The following is a 19,888-nucleotide window of genomic DNA, read 5'->3' on the forward strand; positions in this document are numbered from 1 at the left end:
TTCTAATGGTTTCATATCAGTGAAATTCATACAGTATTTGTCCTTTTGTGTCTGGCTTATTTCACTCAACATGATGTCTTCCAGTTTCATCCCTGTTATCACATGTATCAGGACTTTATTATTATTATTTTATTTTCGTATTATTGGTTTATTTTTTGGCTTTGTTTCTGGGCAGGTCACAACTGTGGCAGGGGAGGATCACTGCTGCGAGCTGTCGGTTACGGCAGAGCGTGTGGGGAGGAGTGCCCCTGAGCCACGTCTCTGTGGCATGCGAATATGTTCAAGTGGGTCGTGGGGCATGAGTGGAGAACCACACAACTGGGAGAATATTGAATTCCCCTCCTGGGAGGTCCTGCTACATTCTTTAACACAGTGGCAAGAATCCCCCAAATACATGGGCAGTGCCTAGCGAAGGAGCACAGACCATTCCACCAGGCCCTTGGTATTGGTGGTTACTTAGGAGCTTTGTTCTTGTGAAATAGAAACTTAACTTAAAGTTAGTATCTATTCCCTAAGGGTTACCTCCTGGAGGATTTTTAATATATTCTGAATATTAATTCTTTATTGGATATATAGTTGACAAATATTTTATTCCACTGTGTAGGTTGTCATTTTATTTTCATGACAAAGTTCTTTGAGGAAATAAAGTTTTTAATTTTGGTGAGGTCCCATTTATCTATATTTTTCTTTTTTGCTTGTGCTTTGGGTATATAACGCCTAAGAAATCATTGCTTACCACCAGGTCCTGAAGATACTATCCTATATATTTTTATTTTTTAAAATTTATTTACCCCCCCCCCTCCTGGCCACTTGCTTGCTCTCTGCTCTCTGTGTCCATTTGCTGCATGTTCTTCTGTGTCTTCTTGTCTCTCTTTGTTGTGTCATCTTGCTGCGCAAGCTCTCTGCAAGCGCAGGCCGTCAGCTCTCCTTGGGCGCGGGCCAGCCTGCCCTCACAAGGAGGCCCTGGGATGCAAACCCTGGGCCTCCCGTATGGTCAATAGCCCAATCAGTTGAGCCACATCTGCTTCTCCATTTGCCTATATTTTTTTCTAATAGTTTGATAGTTCTGGGTCTTATGTTAAGATCTTTGATCCATTTTGGGTTGATTTTTTTTCATATGCTCTGTGAAGTAGTGGTCCTGGTTTTCAAATGGAGGTCCAGAGTTTTCCCAGCACCATTTGTTGAAAGAGTATTGTTTCCCAGTTGAGTGGTTTTTGCCACGTTGCCAAATATCAGTTGGCCATAAATGTAAGGGTTGGTTCCTGAGCTCTCAGTTTGATTCCACTGGTCTGTACATCTTTCCCTGTGCCAGTACAATGTTGCTTTGATTACTGTAGCTTTGTAGTAAGTTTTAAGATTGGCAAGTGTGAGTCCTCTAACTTCATTCTACTTTTTCAAGATGGCTTTGGCTATTGTGGCCTTTACACTTCCATAAATTTGATGATTCACTTTTTCATTTCTGCCAAGATGGTTGTTTCAATTTTGATTGGGTCTGCATTGAATCTGTAAATTGCTTCAGGTAGAGTTGACATCTTAACAATATTTAGTCTTTTTTTTTTCTTTTTTACACTTTTTAAATTAAAGTTAATAGATTACAAAGAATGTTACATTAAAAAACATGAAAAACATAAGCGGTTCCTGTATACCCCCTCCCCCCCACCCCATCATTTTTGTAAATTGTATTTTTTTTAAGATATATACATCACACAAAAAAAGTTACATTAAAAAATATAAGAGGTTCCCATATACCCCCTACCCCACCACCCACTCCTCCCACATCAACAACCTCCTCCATCACTGTGGCATGCTCATTGTACTTGGTGAACATATTTTGGAGCACTGCTGCCCCACACAGATAATAGTTTACCCTGTAGTTCACACTCTACCCCAACACATTCAGTGGGTTATGGCAGGATATATAAAGCCCATAACCTGACCCTGCAATATCATTTAGGACAACTCAAAGTCCCAAAAATGCCCCCACATCACATCTCTTCTTCCCTCTCCCTGCCTTGAGCAACTACTGTGGTCACTTACTCCACCTCAATGCTACAAATTCTTCTATTACTAGTCACAATAGTTTTATAGTAGAATATCAGTAAGGCCACTCTAATTCATATTTTATTCCTCCATCCTGTGGACCCTGGAATGGTGATGTCCACTCCACCTCTAGATCAAGAGGGGACTTAGATTACACATGGATGATGGATGCAGTTCCTCTGCTTGAAGTTGTAGGCACTCTTGATTCCCTGGTGTGGTGGTTGACCTTCTTCACCTCCCTGTTAGCTGACCTGGGTAAATCCAATGAACCAGAGAGTAGGAGTCACAACTCTGCTGAGGCTCAGGGCCCAGCTGGCACATGGACAGTCCAGAGATTCAAGTCCCCTGAGTATGTACCATCCCTAGCACCAGTCACAATTTCAGTAAAAGTGACAAGAGGCATGTGCAGGAAGGTCACATCTGAATCCAGCTCCATCATACTCAGAAGCACAAATTCCAAAGTAGGACCCTGTGACATGGCACAGAGCTCCAAATCACAATATTTAGTCTTAAAGTCTATGAACATGGAATGTCCTTCCATTTATTTAGTTCTCCTTTGATTTCTTTTAGCAATGTCTTGTTTTCTCTGTACAAGTCCTTTACATCCTTGGTTGGGTTTATGTCTAGCTATTTGATTCTTTTAGTTGCTATTGTAAATTGAACTTTTTTTTTCTGATTTCTTCTGATTGTTCATTGTTTGTGTATAGGAACACTACTGGTTTTTGTATGTTGATCATGTACCTTGTAACTTTGCTGAATTCATTTATTAGCTATAGGAGCTTTGTTGTGGATTTTTCTGGATTTTATATATATAAGATCATGTCTTCTGCAAGTAAGGAAATTTTACTTCTTCCTTTCTAATAAAGAAGACTTTTATTTCTTTTTCTTCCCTAATTAGTCTGTCAAGAACTTCCAGTGTAATGTTAATAAAAGTGGTGACAGTGGGCATCCTTGTTTTTTTCCTGATCTTAGAAAGAAAGCTTTCAGTCTTTCACCATTAAGTAGAAAATTAGCTGTGGGCTTTTCATTTAAGCTCTTTATCATGTTGAGGAAGTTTCTAAGTGTTTTTATTAAGAAGGGGAGCTGTATTTTGTCAAATACCTGTTCTACATCAATTGAGATGATCATGCGTTTTTTCTTTCCTTCATTCTATGAATGTGGTGTATTACATTAATTGATTTTCTTATGTTAAACAACTTTGCATACTGGGGATAAATCCCACTTGATCATAATGTATAATTCTTTTAATATGCCATTAGATTCAGTTTGCTAGTATTTTCTTGAGGATTTTTGCATATATATTCATAAAAGATATTGGTCTATAGTTTTATTTTTGTGTGGTGTCTTTAACTGGCTTGGGTATGAGGGTGATTTTGGCCTGGTAGAATGAGTTAGGGAGTTTTCCCTTCTCGTCAATTTTTTGGAAGAGTTTGAGCAGAATTGAAGTTAAGTCTTCTTGGAGTGTTTTGTAGAATTTCCCTGTGAAACCATTTGGTTCTGGGGTTTTCTTTGTTGGGAGGTTTTGATTACTAGTTCAAGATTCCATTTCTTTACTAGTAATTTGTTTGTTGAGATCTTCTGTTTCTTCTTGAGTCAAGGTAGGTAGTTTGTGCATTTCTAAAATTTTTCCATTTCATCTAGGTTATCTAATATACTGGTAGAGAGTTGTTCATAGTATCCTTTAATAGTCCTTTTTTATATTTTTAAAAAGATTTATCTGTTTATTTTTATTTCTCCCTCTCTCCTTTTTATTTCAGCCTGGTCAGTAGTAATGTCTTCTACCTAATTTTTTTCTTTATTTGTATTCTCTCTCTTTTTTGGTCCATCAGTCTAGCTAAAGGTTTGCTGATTTTATTGATCTTTTCCAAGAACCAACCTTTGGTTTTGTTGATTCTCTGTTGTTTTCTTTTCTGTTTCATTTATCTCTGCTCTAATTTTTTATTTCCTTCCTTCTGTTTGCTTTGGATTTAGTTTGTTCTTCTTTTTCTAGTTTTTCCCATTTTGAGTTTACGTCTTTGATTTGAAATCTTCCTTCCTTTTTAATATAAGCATTTGGAACTATAAATTTTCCTCTTTGTACTTCCTTTGCTGCATCCCATAAGTTTTGTTATATTGTATTTTCATTTTCATTCACCTCAAGATATTTCCTAATTTTGTTTCTGATTTCCTCTTTAACTCATTGGTTTTTAAGACTATGTTGTTTAATTTCCACATTTTGTCATTTTTCCATTTCTCCATCTGTTATTGATTTCTAGCTTCATTCTGCTGTGTTCAGAGAACATGCATGGTGTGATTTACTAGTTTTGAGTTTATTTAGACTTGCTTTGTGACTCAATATAGGGTCTACCCTTGAGAATGATACATATGCACTTGAGAGTAATGCTTATTCTGTTTTCATTGGTTGAACTGTTCTATATATGGCTGTGTATTAGTCAGCCAAAGGGGTGCTGATACAAGATACCAGAAATCAGTTGGTTTTTATAAAGGGTAGTCATTTGGAGTAGAAGCTTTCAGTTAGCAGGCCATAAAGTGTAAGTTACTTCCCTCACCAAAGTCTATTGCCATGTGTGGGAGCAAGATGGCTGCCAGTGTCTGCAAGGGTTCAGGCTTCCTGGGTTCCTCTCTTTCCAGGACTTGCTTCTTCCCAGGCTCAGGGTTTCTCTCTTCCAGGGCTTGCTTCTCTTTCCTCACAACCAAGCTCCTCTCTTACTTCCCAGGGCTCCAGCTCAAGACTCCAATCTCCCTCCTCTGTGGTGCAGTTTCTCTGTGAGCCCCTGCCCACCAAGGGGGTGGGGACTGAAAAACCTACTGATATGGCTCAATCAAAACCTTAATTATTATTTAATCAAGAAAAAGTAAAATCTCTGAATCCAATATATTCTAATATGTCCAGTTTATAACATAATCCAATATTTCTTTTTGGAATTCATCAATAATATCAAACTGCTACAACCTGTTAGACCTAGTTGATTTAGTGTGTCATTCATGTTCTCTACTCTTTATTGATCCTCAGACTAGATGTTCTAACCATTATTAAGAGTAGTGTGCTAAAGTCTCCTACTACATGTGAAATCATCAGTCTTTTCTTTCCAATACATCAGTTAAAAAAAATTTTATTTTAAGGCCTTCATTTGTGTGAAATCAGCACTTAATCACTGAGCTATACTGGCACCCCTGACTTTTTTTTTTTTGATTTGTTTGTTTCTTGTTTGTTTTGTTTTTAGGAGATACTGGGGATTGAACCTGGGACCTTGTATGTGGGAAGCAGGGACTCAACCACTTGAGCTAAATCTGCTCCCCAAAATGCTAGTATTTCCTTCACATATTTTGGGGTTCTGATGTTAGGCACATATATATTTTTAATTGTTCCGTCTTCTTGTTGATTGGTTCCCCTTATCAGTATGCAATGATCGTCTTTGTTTCTCGTAACTGTTTTGCCTGAAAGTCTATTTTATCTGATATTATAATAGTATAGTCACCTAGCTCTCATTTGGTGACTATTTCATGGAGTATTTTTTCCTTCTTTTCACCATCAGCCAACTTGTGTCTCCGTAGGGTGAGTCTCTTGCAGACAACAGATAGCTGGGCCATATTTTTTATCCATTCTGCCAATCTCTACCCTTTGACCGGAGAGTTGAATCCATTTGCATTTAACGTCACTGCTGACAATATAAGTCTTTCTTCTGCCACTTTGCTATGTAGCCTTTGTATACCTCTTATTTTTTTGGTCCTCACATCCTTGACAACCTACTTTCATAATTTTTAGTGTTTTTTTGAGTTGTATCATATTGAGGGGCTTCTCATTTCTGTCTGGAGGTATTAGTCTTCTATTTTCCTTGTGGTTACCATGAGGTTAAAATTTACCATTGTAAGTATATAACAACCATATCTGGTTTGATACCATCTTGAGTTCAATAGCATGCACATGCACTCTTCTTATACCCTTCTGTCCCCCACCTTTTTTTTTTTTTTACTTGTTACCACTTTTATCTCTGTACATTATATGTCTAAAAACCTGTGAGAGTGGGGGGTAGGCACGGGTTGCCGTTGTGCCGAGAGAGCACGTTACTGTTCTTTACCATAATTTACCAGCCTCTTTCCCCTGCTCTTCCCTTCTTGCTCTACGCTGTTCTTTGGCCTCTGGAATTTCATATAGTTGTTACAGACGGTTCCTGCCTGAGTAAGAGCTGCTTCTGGGGAGAGACCGAGTCCTGGAGCCCCCTACTCCACCATCTGCCACAGAAGTTCCCCACATTTGGGTTTATGATAGCAGAGAAACAAAAATATATATGGAGACAGATTGCTGGTGCAGCGGTATTTAATTAAAGACAGCATGGCTGGCCTTTTGCACAGAGGGTGCAGGGACACCCACAGGAGACCTGATTAGGTGGGTGGGCGGTCGCGGCCCCTTTGTACCACCCCAATTCCACCCTTAGGGAGCTTCTAGAGGGAGGGGGTCTTGGTGAGGCCCCACAGCAAGGGAAGCCTGGCTCCCTTCTCAGGCCCAAGGTGCAGGCCGTGGGAAGGAGGACGGTAGCTCGGGGTGCCTAAAGAGGCTGCAGGGGACAGTTTGCCTTCTGCCCCCATCCCTGGACCCCAAGTGGCTGGACAGATTCCCACATGTTTTCTTGGGAACTGCCCTCCCGTGTCCTGTGAGGTTTGCCTGTAGGAACTCGGTGAGGGCCATTCGCAGCCGTTGTGTTATTAGGAAGACATGCCCACCTCGTCGCCACCACGAGTACTGTCTCGGTAATAGAAAGGAGAAATAAGATGGAAGCTATATGACCGTACGAATATTTGTAGAAATACAAATGTCCGGAGAGGCTGGGTGGCTGGAGTTCTTTGTATTGTCTAATGGGCTTTCCCATTTCTCACACAAAGCTGCAGTTAGGGCTTGGCCCTGACCCAAGGGAAGGGAACAGCTAACATTCTCTAGGGTGTGGTGAAAAGCTATTAATCAGGTATTTTATAAAGGGCTTATACTGCATTTTGAATTTATTGGGTTCAGTTTTCATAAAGATTTTCTGTGAGGTTGTCTTGAATCCGTACATTTTTCCTTTTGACATAATGACTGATTATCTTCTTTCAAGATTAAGATTTCATATTTTTTTACTATCAGGAGAAATTCAGTCAGGTGGGATAATGGCCACACGGCAGGACTCAGAAAAGTGTACTGAGTCAACCAGGTGTGCTCTTCTCTCTCACAGCACAGGATCTCCGACGGGATTCTGCTCATCAAGTGCTTGGTCGTGCTGGGATTTGTGATCTTCATGTTCTTTCTCAATTCGTTTGTTGCTGGCATTCATCTTGATCTTGGTGAGTCTCATCTTTTGTCGGCTTTTCTTGGCGGGTTTTGTAATTGGTCTCATAGTCTGAATGGGAAGGTTTCAAAGCAGCTTCCAGGAGCTAATGGTGCTTGTAGTAGCTGGGCAGAAAGGAGGCAAGTGGGGGCTGAGACGAGGGGGCAGCCCTGAGGGAAAGAGGGCCCTTCTGCACTACCTCCCTCTTTGTTTCATGGAGAGAGAGAGGGAGGGAGGGAGGGAGGGAGGAGGAGGACAAGGGAAAAGGAGCACGGAGACAGAGGGGAAAGAAAAAAGGCGGGGGGGGGGAAGAAAGAGGAAAAAAGAAACAGATAGAAAGAGAGAGAAGGGAGGAAAGAAAGAGAAACATAGAGGAAAGAGAGAGACAGAAAACTAGAGAGAGGAGGTCAAAGAAAAGAGAGAGGTAGAGAGAAAAGAAAGGAACCCACAGGGAGGGAGAGGAAAGACAGAGAGACAGAGGGAGGGCTAGAGAGAGACAGGAGAGGAAAGACAGAGACACGAGAGAGAGAGAGAAGAGAGAGAGGGGGAGTGAGAGAGAAAAAGGAAGGAAGGAAGGAGGAGGAGGAAGAAGGAAAAGGAACATAGAGACAGAGGGGAAGGAGAGAGACAGAGAGGGGGAAGAAAGGGGAAAAAAGAGACAGATAGAGCCAAGAAGAGAGGAAGGAGAGGGACAGAAAGACAGAGAGAGGTGGTTAAAGAGAAGAGAGAGGTGGAGAGAAAAGAGAGGAACACAGAGAGACAGAGAGGGAGAAGAAAGAAAAAGGGAGAGATAGGGAGAGACAGAGAGGAGAGGAAAGAGAGAGCCAGAGAGGTAGAGGGTGAGAAGAAAGGGACAGAGAGAGAGAGAGAGACAGAAGGGAAGAAAAGAGAGAGGCAGAGAGAGCGACAAAGAGACACAGGAGAAGAAAGAGACAGAGAAAGGAAAGAAAGATGAGAGAGAGAGAGAGAAAGGGAGGGTGAGAGGAAGAGGAGGGAGAGAGATTAAGAGTCAGAGAGGAAGGAAGAGACAGAGAGAGGAGAGAGAGAGAGGCAGGAGAGCAACCAACCCCTCGCCTTGCAGACTCCAGGGTAGGCGCTCCTCTCTCGGGGCTGCACTGCAGAGGGCTGGACAGTGGTTCTTGTTGTCCACGCTGCGCTGACCAGATCTTGAAACTGTTCCCTGAGGAGCGCCCGGGAAGAGCCAGGAAGAACTGGCAGGGTGCAGTGCGGTTCCTTCTTCCCCTGGGCGGCTCAGTGAGGAGAGGAGAGCCTTCCTGGGAGGGCCCGCGGCCTCGCCCGCTCTGCGCTGGAAGGCTCTCCTCCGGGCAGCACCCAGGTCTTGCGCCCCCCACACCGAGGCCTTTGACCGCGGCACTACCAGAGCCAGGACAGACGGGGAGGGCCTGGCAGAGGCTTCCCCGCCCTTTCCCCCGGTCGGCGGCCCCGGCCTCCTTCAGCGTTCTACTGGAGCGTCTCTCACCTTTACTCGGAGCTCAGCATAGGTTTTTCTAATCCCCAGTGTCCTTCTTATTTCCCACTTTCCATCAATTTCTTCTGATTAACTCAACAATTATGTCTGTTGGTGTCCTTACTTAAAATAAAAGAAAACAAAAATCACTCCTAGATCCACACCGTGTGAAAGCAGGGGTTCATGACAAAGATAAACTTGAATCGGTGCCAAGGACTGTCTTCTTTAACCAAAGGTTTTACCCGTGGATTCTTTTCAAAATTGACCTCTGCTAAGATATTTAAAACACTTAAAAAGCAAGACCTTGATTTACAGCAATATTTGAAGAACCTAACTACTGTAGAATGCAGTCTTTTAATTTTGTAAAGTAGATTGATAATGAGGGCAAGATTCAGTATTTACATCCCATCATTGCTTCTTTGCTTTCTTGTCTACTATTATTAATAGAAATCTTTACAAATCGATCCTTCCCTTTTCTGTCATATACAGGAAGTCACCATTGTGTAGCACTTGTTCATAACACATGATGCGTGTAATTTTGACGGGATGTTCAGCCTTATATCATGTGTTCCCACACTTTCAGAATTTATATCCCCAATTACCCTTACAATACAATTTGCCAGATGTCTTGTAAACAACTGAGCTGCTCTACATAGAATCATGATGAAGTAATGAAAAATGCAAAAACAGGAGTATTAAAAATGCAACAAAATTTCAATATATATAGTGAAGTGTATCTAAAAATTATTGTTGTAATGCAATTATTTTTTAACCACACTCTAGACATAATATAATTTAAACATTATAAACCTTTAATTATGACACGATGTTAGATGATCACCACTGGTGATAAAATGAAATAAAACTGGTGTTTTGTTGGCAGAGAAATTCCATTTGAAAATTTGTTTGGGCATTCACAGATTATTTTGTTTTGAATTTTATTTGAAATCCCAGTTTAAATGAACATTAGCAAACATTTTAGAAACTAAGTATATATTGAGGTTTGTGTATAATTTTGTTAGCATTTGGCAATAGTTTTATTATTGAGAACAATACTTTTAAGGTTTAAAGTCAGTTCATTAACTAATTGGTCTTGAGTTCTGTGAAAATATTCATTAGCTTTGGAAGTCACTTTTATCTTGAGATGTTACATCTTGTTTTGCATGGTTATATCTGTTATCGATGGCTTATTTCTTGTCTGCTTTTAAATCTTGCTTTTTTTTCCAGTTAGGGTCTGATTTAATCTGGTGGTCCTGGAATATGTAATATATATATATGCTAATTCAATCTGATATGGGAAAGATTAAGTTAATTTGCAGGAAAGTTCGATTAATACATATTTGATATGGAATAGTTTCTTTAGAGTGACAGTAGTTCTTCTGGAAACAGAGACAACGTAGACGCAAGGTCGTCCCAGCGCTCCAGCCAGTGGAGAGGAGTCCTGCATGGTTGGTGAAACTCTGCTTTGAAGGCAGCCTGATGAATAAGGGACCGTATCACAGTGTGATGTCACGTAACTTAAGGTGACATCAGGTAGCACAAGGTGATGTCGTTTAACACAGCGCCTTCATTCAAAAGTCCTAACCGAAACACAGCTTTGGCTATCATTCTGTTTATTCTGTTTTAAAAAATTATCATACAGCAAAATTAGTTTCCCTTTGGTATAAAGTTCTATGAGTTTTACCGTATGTATAGATTCATGTAACCATCACCAAATCAGAATACAGAACAGTTCCTTTTACCCCTGAAATCTCCCTCGTGCTATCCCTCTGTAGTCATCTCCCTCTGCCCTTAATCTGGTAACAACTGATCTGTTCTCCATTGCTACAGATTTGTCTTTTTGAGAATGTCACTCTACGTGGAATCAGATGGTATATGACATTTTGAGAATGGCTTCTGTCGCACAGCCCAGTGCCTTAAAGAGTCATCCAAGTGGTTGTTCATATCAGGAGTTTGCTCTTTATTTTGCAGAGCGGTGTTCCATGGTACGGATGTACCACATTGTGTCCTTCCACTCGGGTGTTTGGGTATTATGAATAGAGCCACTGCAAACGTTCACGTGCGGCTTTTTGTGTGAATGCAAGTTTTCATTTCATACCATCTAGGAGCACAACTGCTGGGTCAGGTAGTGAGTACGTGCCTAACTTTATAAGAACCTGCTGTGCAGTTTCCCACAGGGCCATTTCCACTTTGCATTCCCATAGCAGCTCCTGGGGGGTCCAACTGCTGGGGCCCTCGGTGGCCCTCGGCGCCTGGAGTTGCAGGGCACCTTGTATGCACAGAGTATACATTTTATTCTGCGTCTGTGTTTTCTTCTCTGCCCCGTCACACCCTTCTCACCCCCAACCCCCCCTAGACTCGAGGCCATGGTCTGTGTCTTCTACATTTTTCTTTGCTCGGTGCCTTGTTGTAGAATGCATGGACAAGCTTCGTATTCATATTACAGATTCAAACTGAATTACACTGAGAATTTAATATGTGACGGACTCTGCCTGGAACACGTAGATAGCAAAGCCTGAGGCAAAGGCTTGGGGTGAGCCCCTTCTTGGGGAGTCTGATCCCAGGGGGAGGAGGGAGGGGCAGGGGCAGAGCAGGGAAGGGGAGGAGGCAGAGCAGGGAAGGGGAGGGGGAGGGGCCAGGGGACAGGGGAGGGGAGGGGGAGGGGCAGGGGCAGAGTAGGGGAGGGGCGGCCGGGCAGGCCCTCCTTGCCCAGTTGTCTGAGCAGCGTGGGAGCATCTCCAGAGTCCCCGGGGTAGAATGGTGTTGGAGATTTGGACCCGGAGGGTATCGGGAATGAAATAAAGAGAAAAGGGAGAAGGAAACAAAGAGAAAGAACAAGAGAGCTGGAATCAGGGGGTCTGCGAGTAATGACTCCTCAGACAACTTTCTTGTTTACAAGGGGCTCTCTGTATACCCCAGTGTATGTGACAAGAAGCAGGCATACGTAGCCCACGTGCCAATAAGCAGTAACACATAGCCTACGTGACATCAAGCAGCATTACCCATAGCCTAAGGAATTAAAAAAAATCTTATCTCAAGGTACAAAGTCTAAGTGTTCTAGTCACTACAAAAGGCACGTGCTCATCTTTTCTTTCAGCCTTTAACAGCTTCATCCGGTTGGCCGGGAACTCTTAATTACCATATTCCTTAGGGTGTAAGTGCAGTCATGGAGACAGCACTAGCATGGTCACAGCACGTCTCTCCTTGTGAGGCCACTGTGCCTCAGTTTCCAACAGAATGGGGCAGGAGCACTGACCCGCTGGTGTCCATCCCCTCCAGCCAGCGTCTCCCACGGGACCCTGATGTCCACGCGTGGCCACCTTGCCGATGCCGGGGGCCCTGCAACGCCATCGGCCAGGAGGCCCTGCTGTGAAGCGGGTATTGGTGCTGGGCCCAGGCCAAGGCCCGACAGCTCGGCCTCCGCGAGGACGGGTGTCCACGCAGAGCTGGCCCCCGCCGGGGCTCGGAGGGGCGGCGGGCGCCCACGTGGCCCAGCGGCGTGCGGGAGCGCAGGCGGGAGTGGGAGAGCGGGTACGGCTCGGCAGTGCACGCCGTCCCCAGGGCCGCAGCTCCCCAGGGCGCAGGGCAGAGGCCGCGCGGGGTGCCCTGGGCTTGCCTGCGCTGGCCGAGGTCAGCCCCGGGCCCGCGGCCCTCCCTGAAGCCCCAGGCCCGCGAACGTTCCGGAACTCACTTTCTTCATTTTTATTTTAGGAATTGTATGTAACGTAACACTTCCTGAGAGGCCTGGGGATGGCACCCTGCCGTCAAAACACCGATTTCTGGGGGAAGCGTGGATGTTTATAACAGAGGGCTAAATCAAGGCCTCATCGCGGTTCAAGTCAGGTTTCATTGAATTTTGGCATAAAAACGGTTTAATCGTTTTTGCTCTTCAGAATCTTAGGCTTTCAGATTGTGGCTGGCCGATGATGAAACCGAAAAAAGAGGCAGTCAGGCAGACTTTAAGAGGTTGTCTTTGGCCTTAACAGGGATAGCGTCCACTGGTCATTTTCTCGCTCTCGTTCTCTGATAATGACTTCAGAAGGCACCCCTAGATTCTCTCGCAGTATCTAGGCTTTGATTAGATTTCAGTTGTGGAAAATTTTCTCTAATTGCTTCCCTGATTATGGTTTCCAGATTGCTGGTCTTTTCAGTGTCCCTCAGTGTCCCAATTGTTGAGCAATTTTTTTTTGTCTTTGTGAAGGTATTTTTAGTTAGCAAAAAAGCAGTTTGCTCTCTTAAGCCCATTAGGGGAGTAGTGCAATGAGCAGGGCTGTCTGGCCGACTCCAGGGGTCGCCGCGGGTGTCGGGCTCAGCTGTAGGAACGGCTGCCATCGCCCTCTCCCCCTTGGACCCCCAGTGTTTTCCCAGCTTTATGTTTCTAGTCTTTTCCTTGCTCACAGCTGAAGACTGGTTGCCTCATTAGTCTCTCAATTTAGGCTCTCCGTCCAGCCACGCAAAGCCACGTTTAATCCCGGCTCCCAGGTAAGGAGTGGGACAGGTCCGAGTTGGTTTGCTTCTCTCCTAGCCCAGAAAGTTATGACAAAAGGCCCGGGAGGAGGGCGGTTCAGAGAAAGGGTCCCTGTGAGCTGCGCTGACATTCCCAACACTTCCCAGCAGGCTTTCTAGATATCGCCATTTCTAGTAAGCAGTTCATTTTAATTACACCACCCACCCATTCACTCACTGATTCGTGCATTTATGAAACAAGTGCAGGCAGGGTCAGGCCTGGTGTAGTACGGTGAACATGAAGACGGGGTCCCCAGGCTCATGACTTGAGAAGGGGAGGTGGACTCCTGTTTATTCTGCACAAGGAGTCACTTCAGGTGCAGAAAGACCACACGACTACTTAAGACTGATTTTCAGAGGTGTTACAGAATGACAAACGATAAGGTATCGGTCCCAAATTATAGATGACTTCCCATAATAAAGGCACAGGTGAAATGCTGTAGGTATTAAAATGAAAGAGAACTAGACGGGGGAGGGGGAAGAGGAGAGGAAGGGGGAGAAGGTGGAGAGAAGGGGAAGAGAAGGTCACATCCAATTCAAAGAGGCGAGGCGAGTCTCTTGGGGAAGGCAGCATTTGGTCGAGACTTGGACAGAAGTGTTTCAAAACTTGAGGATGACTGAAGACCACTTCAGTCGTAGGGTCAGGTTGAGCAAATGCAAAGGAGCACACGAACCCTGTAAAAATTCCAATACAAAGCAGGGACAGTGGGTGGCCGGGCAGGGGTGCCCGAGGAGGGCCATGGAGGCCAGTGGTCAGGGCTGCCCTCAGCCCATGCAGAAGTGCCCTCCTTTTCCTGAGCTCAGAAGCCCCAAGGCCACAAGACGGAGCTACGCAGGGCCTGTTCTTTCAATGGCGAGACCTCCCCCTCTGCGAGGTTCTGACCTACTCTTCTTCTAACCCACACGTTATCTAACTGAGAACTCAGAGCAGTCAGGCGGGAAGTTAAATGGTAACAAGAGCACCCGTCTGTCAATCTGAAGTAAGAGCTGTAACTGTGGAGGGGGCAGCACATGTGGGTCTCGGGGTCAGTTAGAAGATGGTGGCATCTAATGACATTGTGCTGGGAGAAGCTCTGAGCGCAGATGGAGAGAGGAGGTCCTGGGAAGTCACATCATCTTCTGGCCGGTGAGGCTGAGAGGGTGACAGTTCCAGGGTTTTCTCCTCCGAGCATCTTCCCAGAAAGGTTTTTCCTTGCTGTGGCCTAAGGGAAGACAGTGGCAGTCACCTGGGTTGGAGGGATGGTTTGGACACAGACACAGGGAGGTGGAGCAGCGTGATCAACAAATGGAGGAGATAGCAAAGAAAGATTTTGACAAAATTCTTTCATCATTTGTAACAGACGTCTCATGACAGTGCAAGGTGTTGGTGGAGGGTTGATGTATGGGTTCCCTGTATGCTGTTATGCATGTTTGCTTTGTAAGTTCACAACTTGTACTATACACTTAATTGTTTATGTATGTTCGTATATAAATGATATAAAGATAATAATAGTAGGGAGGCTTGGGGGAAAATACTTTGGTTAGTAGTACTATTTTGACAATGTTCCTTCATCATTAGTTAAAAAGGTTTAACAAAATGCAAGGGGTTGGTGGTAGGGTGAGTTATGAGGTCTCGTATGGTGTTATATATGTCTGTTTTGTGTGTGTTTTTTTTTAAGATTTGTTTATTTATTTAACTACCCCCTCCCCCTGTTGTCTGTTCTCTGTGTCTATTTGCTGCGTCTTGTTTCTTTGTCCGCTTCTGTTGTCCTCAGCGGCACAGGAAGTGTGTGCGGCGCCATTCCTGGGCAGGCTGCACTTTCTTTCGCGCTGGGCAGCTCTCCTTACGGGGTGCACTCCTTGCGCATGGGGCTCCCCTACGCGGGGGACACCCCTGTGTGGCACGGCACTCCTTGCGCGCATCAGCACTGCGCGTGGGCCAGTTCCACACCGGTCAAGGAGGCCCGGGGTTTGGACCGCGGACCTCCCATGTGGTAGACGGACGCCCTAACCACTGGGCCAAGTCCGTTTCCCTATATGTCTGTTTTGTAAGTTTGCAACTATTGCTATGCACTTATTGTTTATGTATGTTTGTGTGTGGGTGATAGATTTTAATAAATTCATTTTTTAAAAAGTGAAAAAAAAAAAAAGAAACCTGACCTAACACTGAATGAGACAGAAAAGCTAATGAAATCCACAGAAATTAGAGCTGTAACTGAAGAGACTGTAGTAAAATAGAAAAATACCTTCATATATTTAAAGCATATAAAGCAATGATAATATATAGTTTGTGTTAACCTGATAATAACAGAACTATATATTTTGCCAAATATTTTATTCCATTTTGTAGGTGGTGGTTTTACTGTCATGACAAAGTCCTTCGAGGTTCAACAGCTTTTACTTTTGATGAGGTTCCACTTACCTATTTTTTCTTTTGTTGCTTGCACTTTGGGTGTAGAGTTTAAGAACCTTTGTGTAACACAAGATCCTGAGGACTCTCCCTACATTCTTCTAAGAATTTGGTAGTTCTGGCTCTTTGATCCATTTTGTATTGATTTTTATACATGTGTGAGGTAGGGATCTTCCTTTTTTCAATAGCAAATGGAGTACCATTTTCTCAGCACATTTGTTGAAGAGACTGTACTTTGCCAATTGAATGGTTTTGCCTCCTTCTCAAAAATCAGTTGGCCATAAATGTGAGGGCTGATTTCTGAGTTCTCAGTTTGATTCTACTGGTGTGTATGTCTGACCTTGTGCCAGTACTATGCTTGTTTGATTTTTGTGGCTTTGTCATAAGTTTTTTTTTTTAAAGATTTATTTTTTATTTATTTCTCTCTCCTTTCCCCCCCAATCTCCCTAAAACCCCCGTTGTCTGCTCTCTGTGTCCATCTGCTGCATGTTCTTCTTTGTCCACTTCTGTTATTGTCAGCAGCATGGGAATCTGTGTTTCTTTTTGTTGCGTCATCTTGTGTGTCAGCTCTCCATGTGTGTGGCGCCATTCCTGGGCAGGCTGAACTTTCTTTTGTGCTGGGTGGCTCTTCTTATGGGGCGCACTCCTTGCAAATGGGGCTCCCCTACGTGGGGACACACCTGCATGGCACTCCTTGTGCACAGCAGCACTGCACGTGGGCCAGCTCCACACGGGTCAAGGAGGCCTGGGGTTTGAACTGCAGACCTCCCATGTGGTAGATGGATGCCCTATCCACTGGGCCAAGTCCGCTTCCCTGTCATAAGTTTTAAGATAAGGAAGTGTGAGATCTCCAACTTCATACTTCTTTTTCAAGACGGCTTTTGCTATTCTGGGTCCCTTACCCTTCCATATAAATTTGATGATTGACTTTTCCATTTCTACAAAAATGGTTGTTTCAATTTTGATTGGGATTGCATTGAATCTATCATTTGCGTTGGGTATGATTGTTATTCTTAACAATATTTACTTTCCCAAACCATGAGCACAGAATGTCCTTCCATTAATGTAGGTCTTCTTTGATTTCTTTTATCAGTGTCTTAGAGTTTCCTATGTACAAGTCCTTTACATCCTTGGTTAGATTTATGCCTGGGTCTTTGATTCTGTTAGTTGCTGTTGTAAGTTGATTTTTTTTCTTGATTTCCATTTCAGGTTTTCATTACTAGGGTATGTCATGTCATCTGCAAATAGTGAATGTTCTACTTCTTTTCCAAATTGGAAGTCTTTTCTTTTCTTCCTTCTTTTTTTAATGTAATTTCTCTGGCAAGAGCTCCCAGTAAATTTTTGAATAACAGTTGTGTCAATGGACATTTTTGTCTCATTCCTGATATTGGAGGGAAAGCTTTCAGTCTTTCACCATTGAGTAGGATGTTAACTTTGGGTTTCTAATATATGTTCTTTATCATGTTGAGGAAGTTTTCTTCTATTCCTAGTGCTCCAAGTGTTTTTATTAAAAACAGGTGCTGGATTTTGTTAAATCAGCATTTGTTAATGCAGCAGTTGGGATGATAATGTGATTTTTCGGGCTTCATTCTTTACATATGGTGTGTTACATTAATTGATTTTCTTAGGTTGAGCCATCCTTGAAACCAGGGACAAATTCCATGTGGTCATGCGTTATAATTCTTTTAATGTGGTATTAGAGTCTGTTAGTATTTTGTTGAAGATTTTCACATCTCTATTCATCAGAGCTATTAGTAATTTTATTTCTTGTGACATCTTTATCTGGCTTTGGTATGTGGGTAATGTTGGCCTCATAGAATGAAATAGGGAGTGTTTTCTCCTCTTCCATATTTGGATGAGTTTGAACAGAATTGGTATTAAGCCGTTCCTTGGTAAAATTGCCCTGTGAAAACATCTGGTCCTGGGCTTTTCTTTGGAAGTTTTTGGTTATTGATTCAATCTGTTCTAGTAGTGGGATTGTTAAGATTTTTTATTTCTTCTTGAGTCAGAGTAGGTAGTTTGTATGTTTCTAAGAATTTGTGCATTTAATCTATGTTATCTAATTTATTGATAACATTAGATAACAATTAGATACTGTTGTTCATAGTATCCTCTTATAGTCCTTTTTATTTCAGTGGGGTTAGAATACTGTCCCATGTTTCATCTCTGATTTTAGTTATCAGATTTAAATCAGATTTTTAAAATTTACAAAATTACATTTGTATTGTCTTTTATATTTACCTATATAAGTACCGTTACATCTTCTATTTATTTCTTCATGTAGATTTGAGTTTTTGTGTTATATACTTTCACTTCATCCTGAAAGTATTTCTTGAGTGTCTTGGGTGCTAGCAATGAATTCTCTTAATATTGTTTATCAGAAAATATCTCATTTCTCTTTCAAATTTAAATTATAGTTTGCTGGATGTAGAATTCTTGGTTGACTTATTTTTTTATTTTCACACATTGGACATATCACTTGAGTGCCTTCTGATGCCTGTGGTCTCTGATGCGATATCATCTATTAACATTATTGAGGATCCCTTTTATGAAATGACTTGTTTCTGTCTTGCTGCCTTCAACAGTTTCTTTTTGCATTCACCTTCAATAATTGATTTATGATATAGAAGTGTGAATTTCTTAGAGTTTATCTTACTTGATATTCGTTGAGTTTCTTGGATGTGGAGAATAATGGTTTTTCATCAAATTCTGAATATTTTTGGCCATTATTTCTTCAAATATTCTTTATTCACCATGTTTTGGTTTGCTAGGCTGCTGAAAGCAGATATCATTAAATGGGTTGGCTTTTACCAATAAGAGTTTATATGTTTATAGTTTGAGGTCATGAGAAAGTCTAAATCAAGGCACCATCAAAGCAATGCTTTTTTCCCAAAGACTGTCTGCAGGTGAACCTTGGGTCCTCTGACACATGGCAAGGCGAATGACTGGTATCTTCTTTCTCTTTCAGGTTTTGTTGCTGTTAGCCTTTTACTTCTGTGGCTTTCTCTGTCTTTGTCTGAGTTACCTCCTCTTGCAAAGGATTACAGTTAGAGGATTAAGACCAACCATGGGCCATACCTTAACTGAAGCAATCAAATCAAAGATCCTACTTACAATAGGCTTATATCCACAGTAATGGGTTAGCTTTAAGAGCTTGTTTTTCTGGAGGTACATACAGTTTAAAACCATGACTTACCATTTCTTCTCTCCTATCTTACTGGGACTCCACTATATATTATGTAATATATATTATATTATATACTATGGCAACTCTGGAAATCAGATCCTCCCATGTTTGCTAGTCTTGGTCTTTGTTGTTGCTATGTTTGCTTGTTTAATGACTTCCCTGAACTAATTCTATAAGGTCTCAATTCTTTGTCATGTGTGGCCACTGGAGTCTCTGCTCAATTAGCTTAGTGGTCAGCTAATGGTTGGACCAAGATTTCCTTAAATGCCTTAAACAGATAATCCCCCAGTTTTTGCTAAGAGGCTCTGTGTGCATTTTTGGGCATGCTTTTGATGCTCCAGGAGTAAGTTTACAACTTTGTCTTTTCCTTGACTTTCTGACTGTATAGTCTTAGTGTCAGCCAGAGCTGAGCAATTGGGACCTTTTCAAGTCTTTCCTGGCTATGCGCACTGCCCTGCACACATGTGTAGCTTCATCGATTCTCAGTAATACATAGAGCTTTTCATAGTTCCCCATGGACAGCTCATTCCCCAGTTTTTTAAGTTTTTGTTTAGCTTCTTATGTGCCCCAACTGTTATTGCCTTCTCAGGCAGCTGTGATGTTTAACAATCCTCGAAGATTGTTTTTCAAAAAACACCCTGAAAAAATAATAAGCTGTCTCAGTGAGTAAGCTCTGAGTAAGCTCAAATAAAGACATGCCCTGGGAGTAGGAAATTTCCAGGGAACACTAAACAGGTCAGATAATGACAGTTCTCTGTGGATGGGATTTTTGAGGATCTCCAAAGCAATTCCACCTCCTACAGTGGCTGCTAAACTGCTGGTTTTCACCATGATTGGGGAGCTGTTATTTTTCAAGTCCACTACGGAGCTGGGGATAGGGGGTCGGGAGTAAGGCAAATTAAGACTATGCAAATATATCTGTTCTCACCAAGATTTGACTATTTTTCTTGAATTGTTGTTACTTCTCATGTTGTTGCAGGCCTTTGGTCAATTTCCAG

General features: G+C 42.6%; 1 protein-coding gene across 1 annotated transcript in view; it reads left to right on the plus strand.

Moving 5' to 3' along the window:
* OCA2 (OCA2 melanosomal transmembrane protein) overlaps positions 1–19,888 on the plus strand; it is a 370,679-nt gene that overhangs the window by 119,895 nt on the left and 230,896 nt on the right. Inside the window, exon 18 of the mRNA XM_058290617.1 lies at positions 7,248–7,356. Within this exon, the coding sequence (XP_058146600.1) occupies positions 7,248–7,356 (109 nt within the window). The remainder of the gene's footprint in view (positions 1–7,247; positions 7,357–19,888) is intronic.

Source organism: Dasypus novemcinctus, chromosome 3 (genome assembly GCF_030445035.2).
Source record: "Dasypus novemcinctus isolate mDasNov1 chromosome 3, mDasNov1.1.hap2, whole genome shotgun sequence".
NCBI classification, from domain to species: Eukaryota; Metazoa; Chordata; class Mammalia; order Cingulata; family Dasypodidae; genus Dasypus; species Dasypus novemcinctus.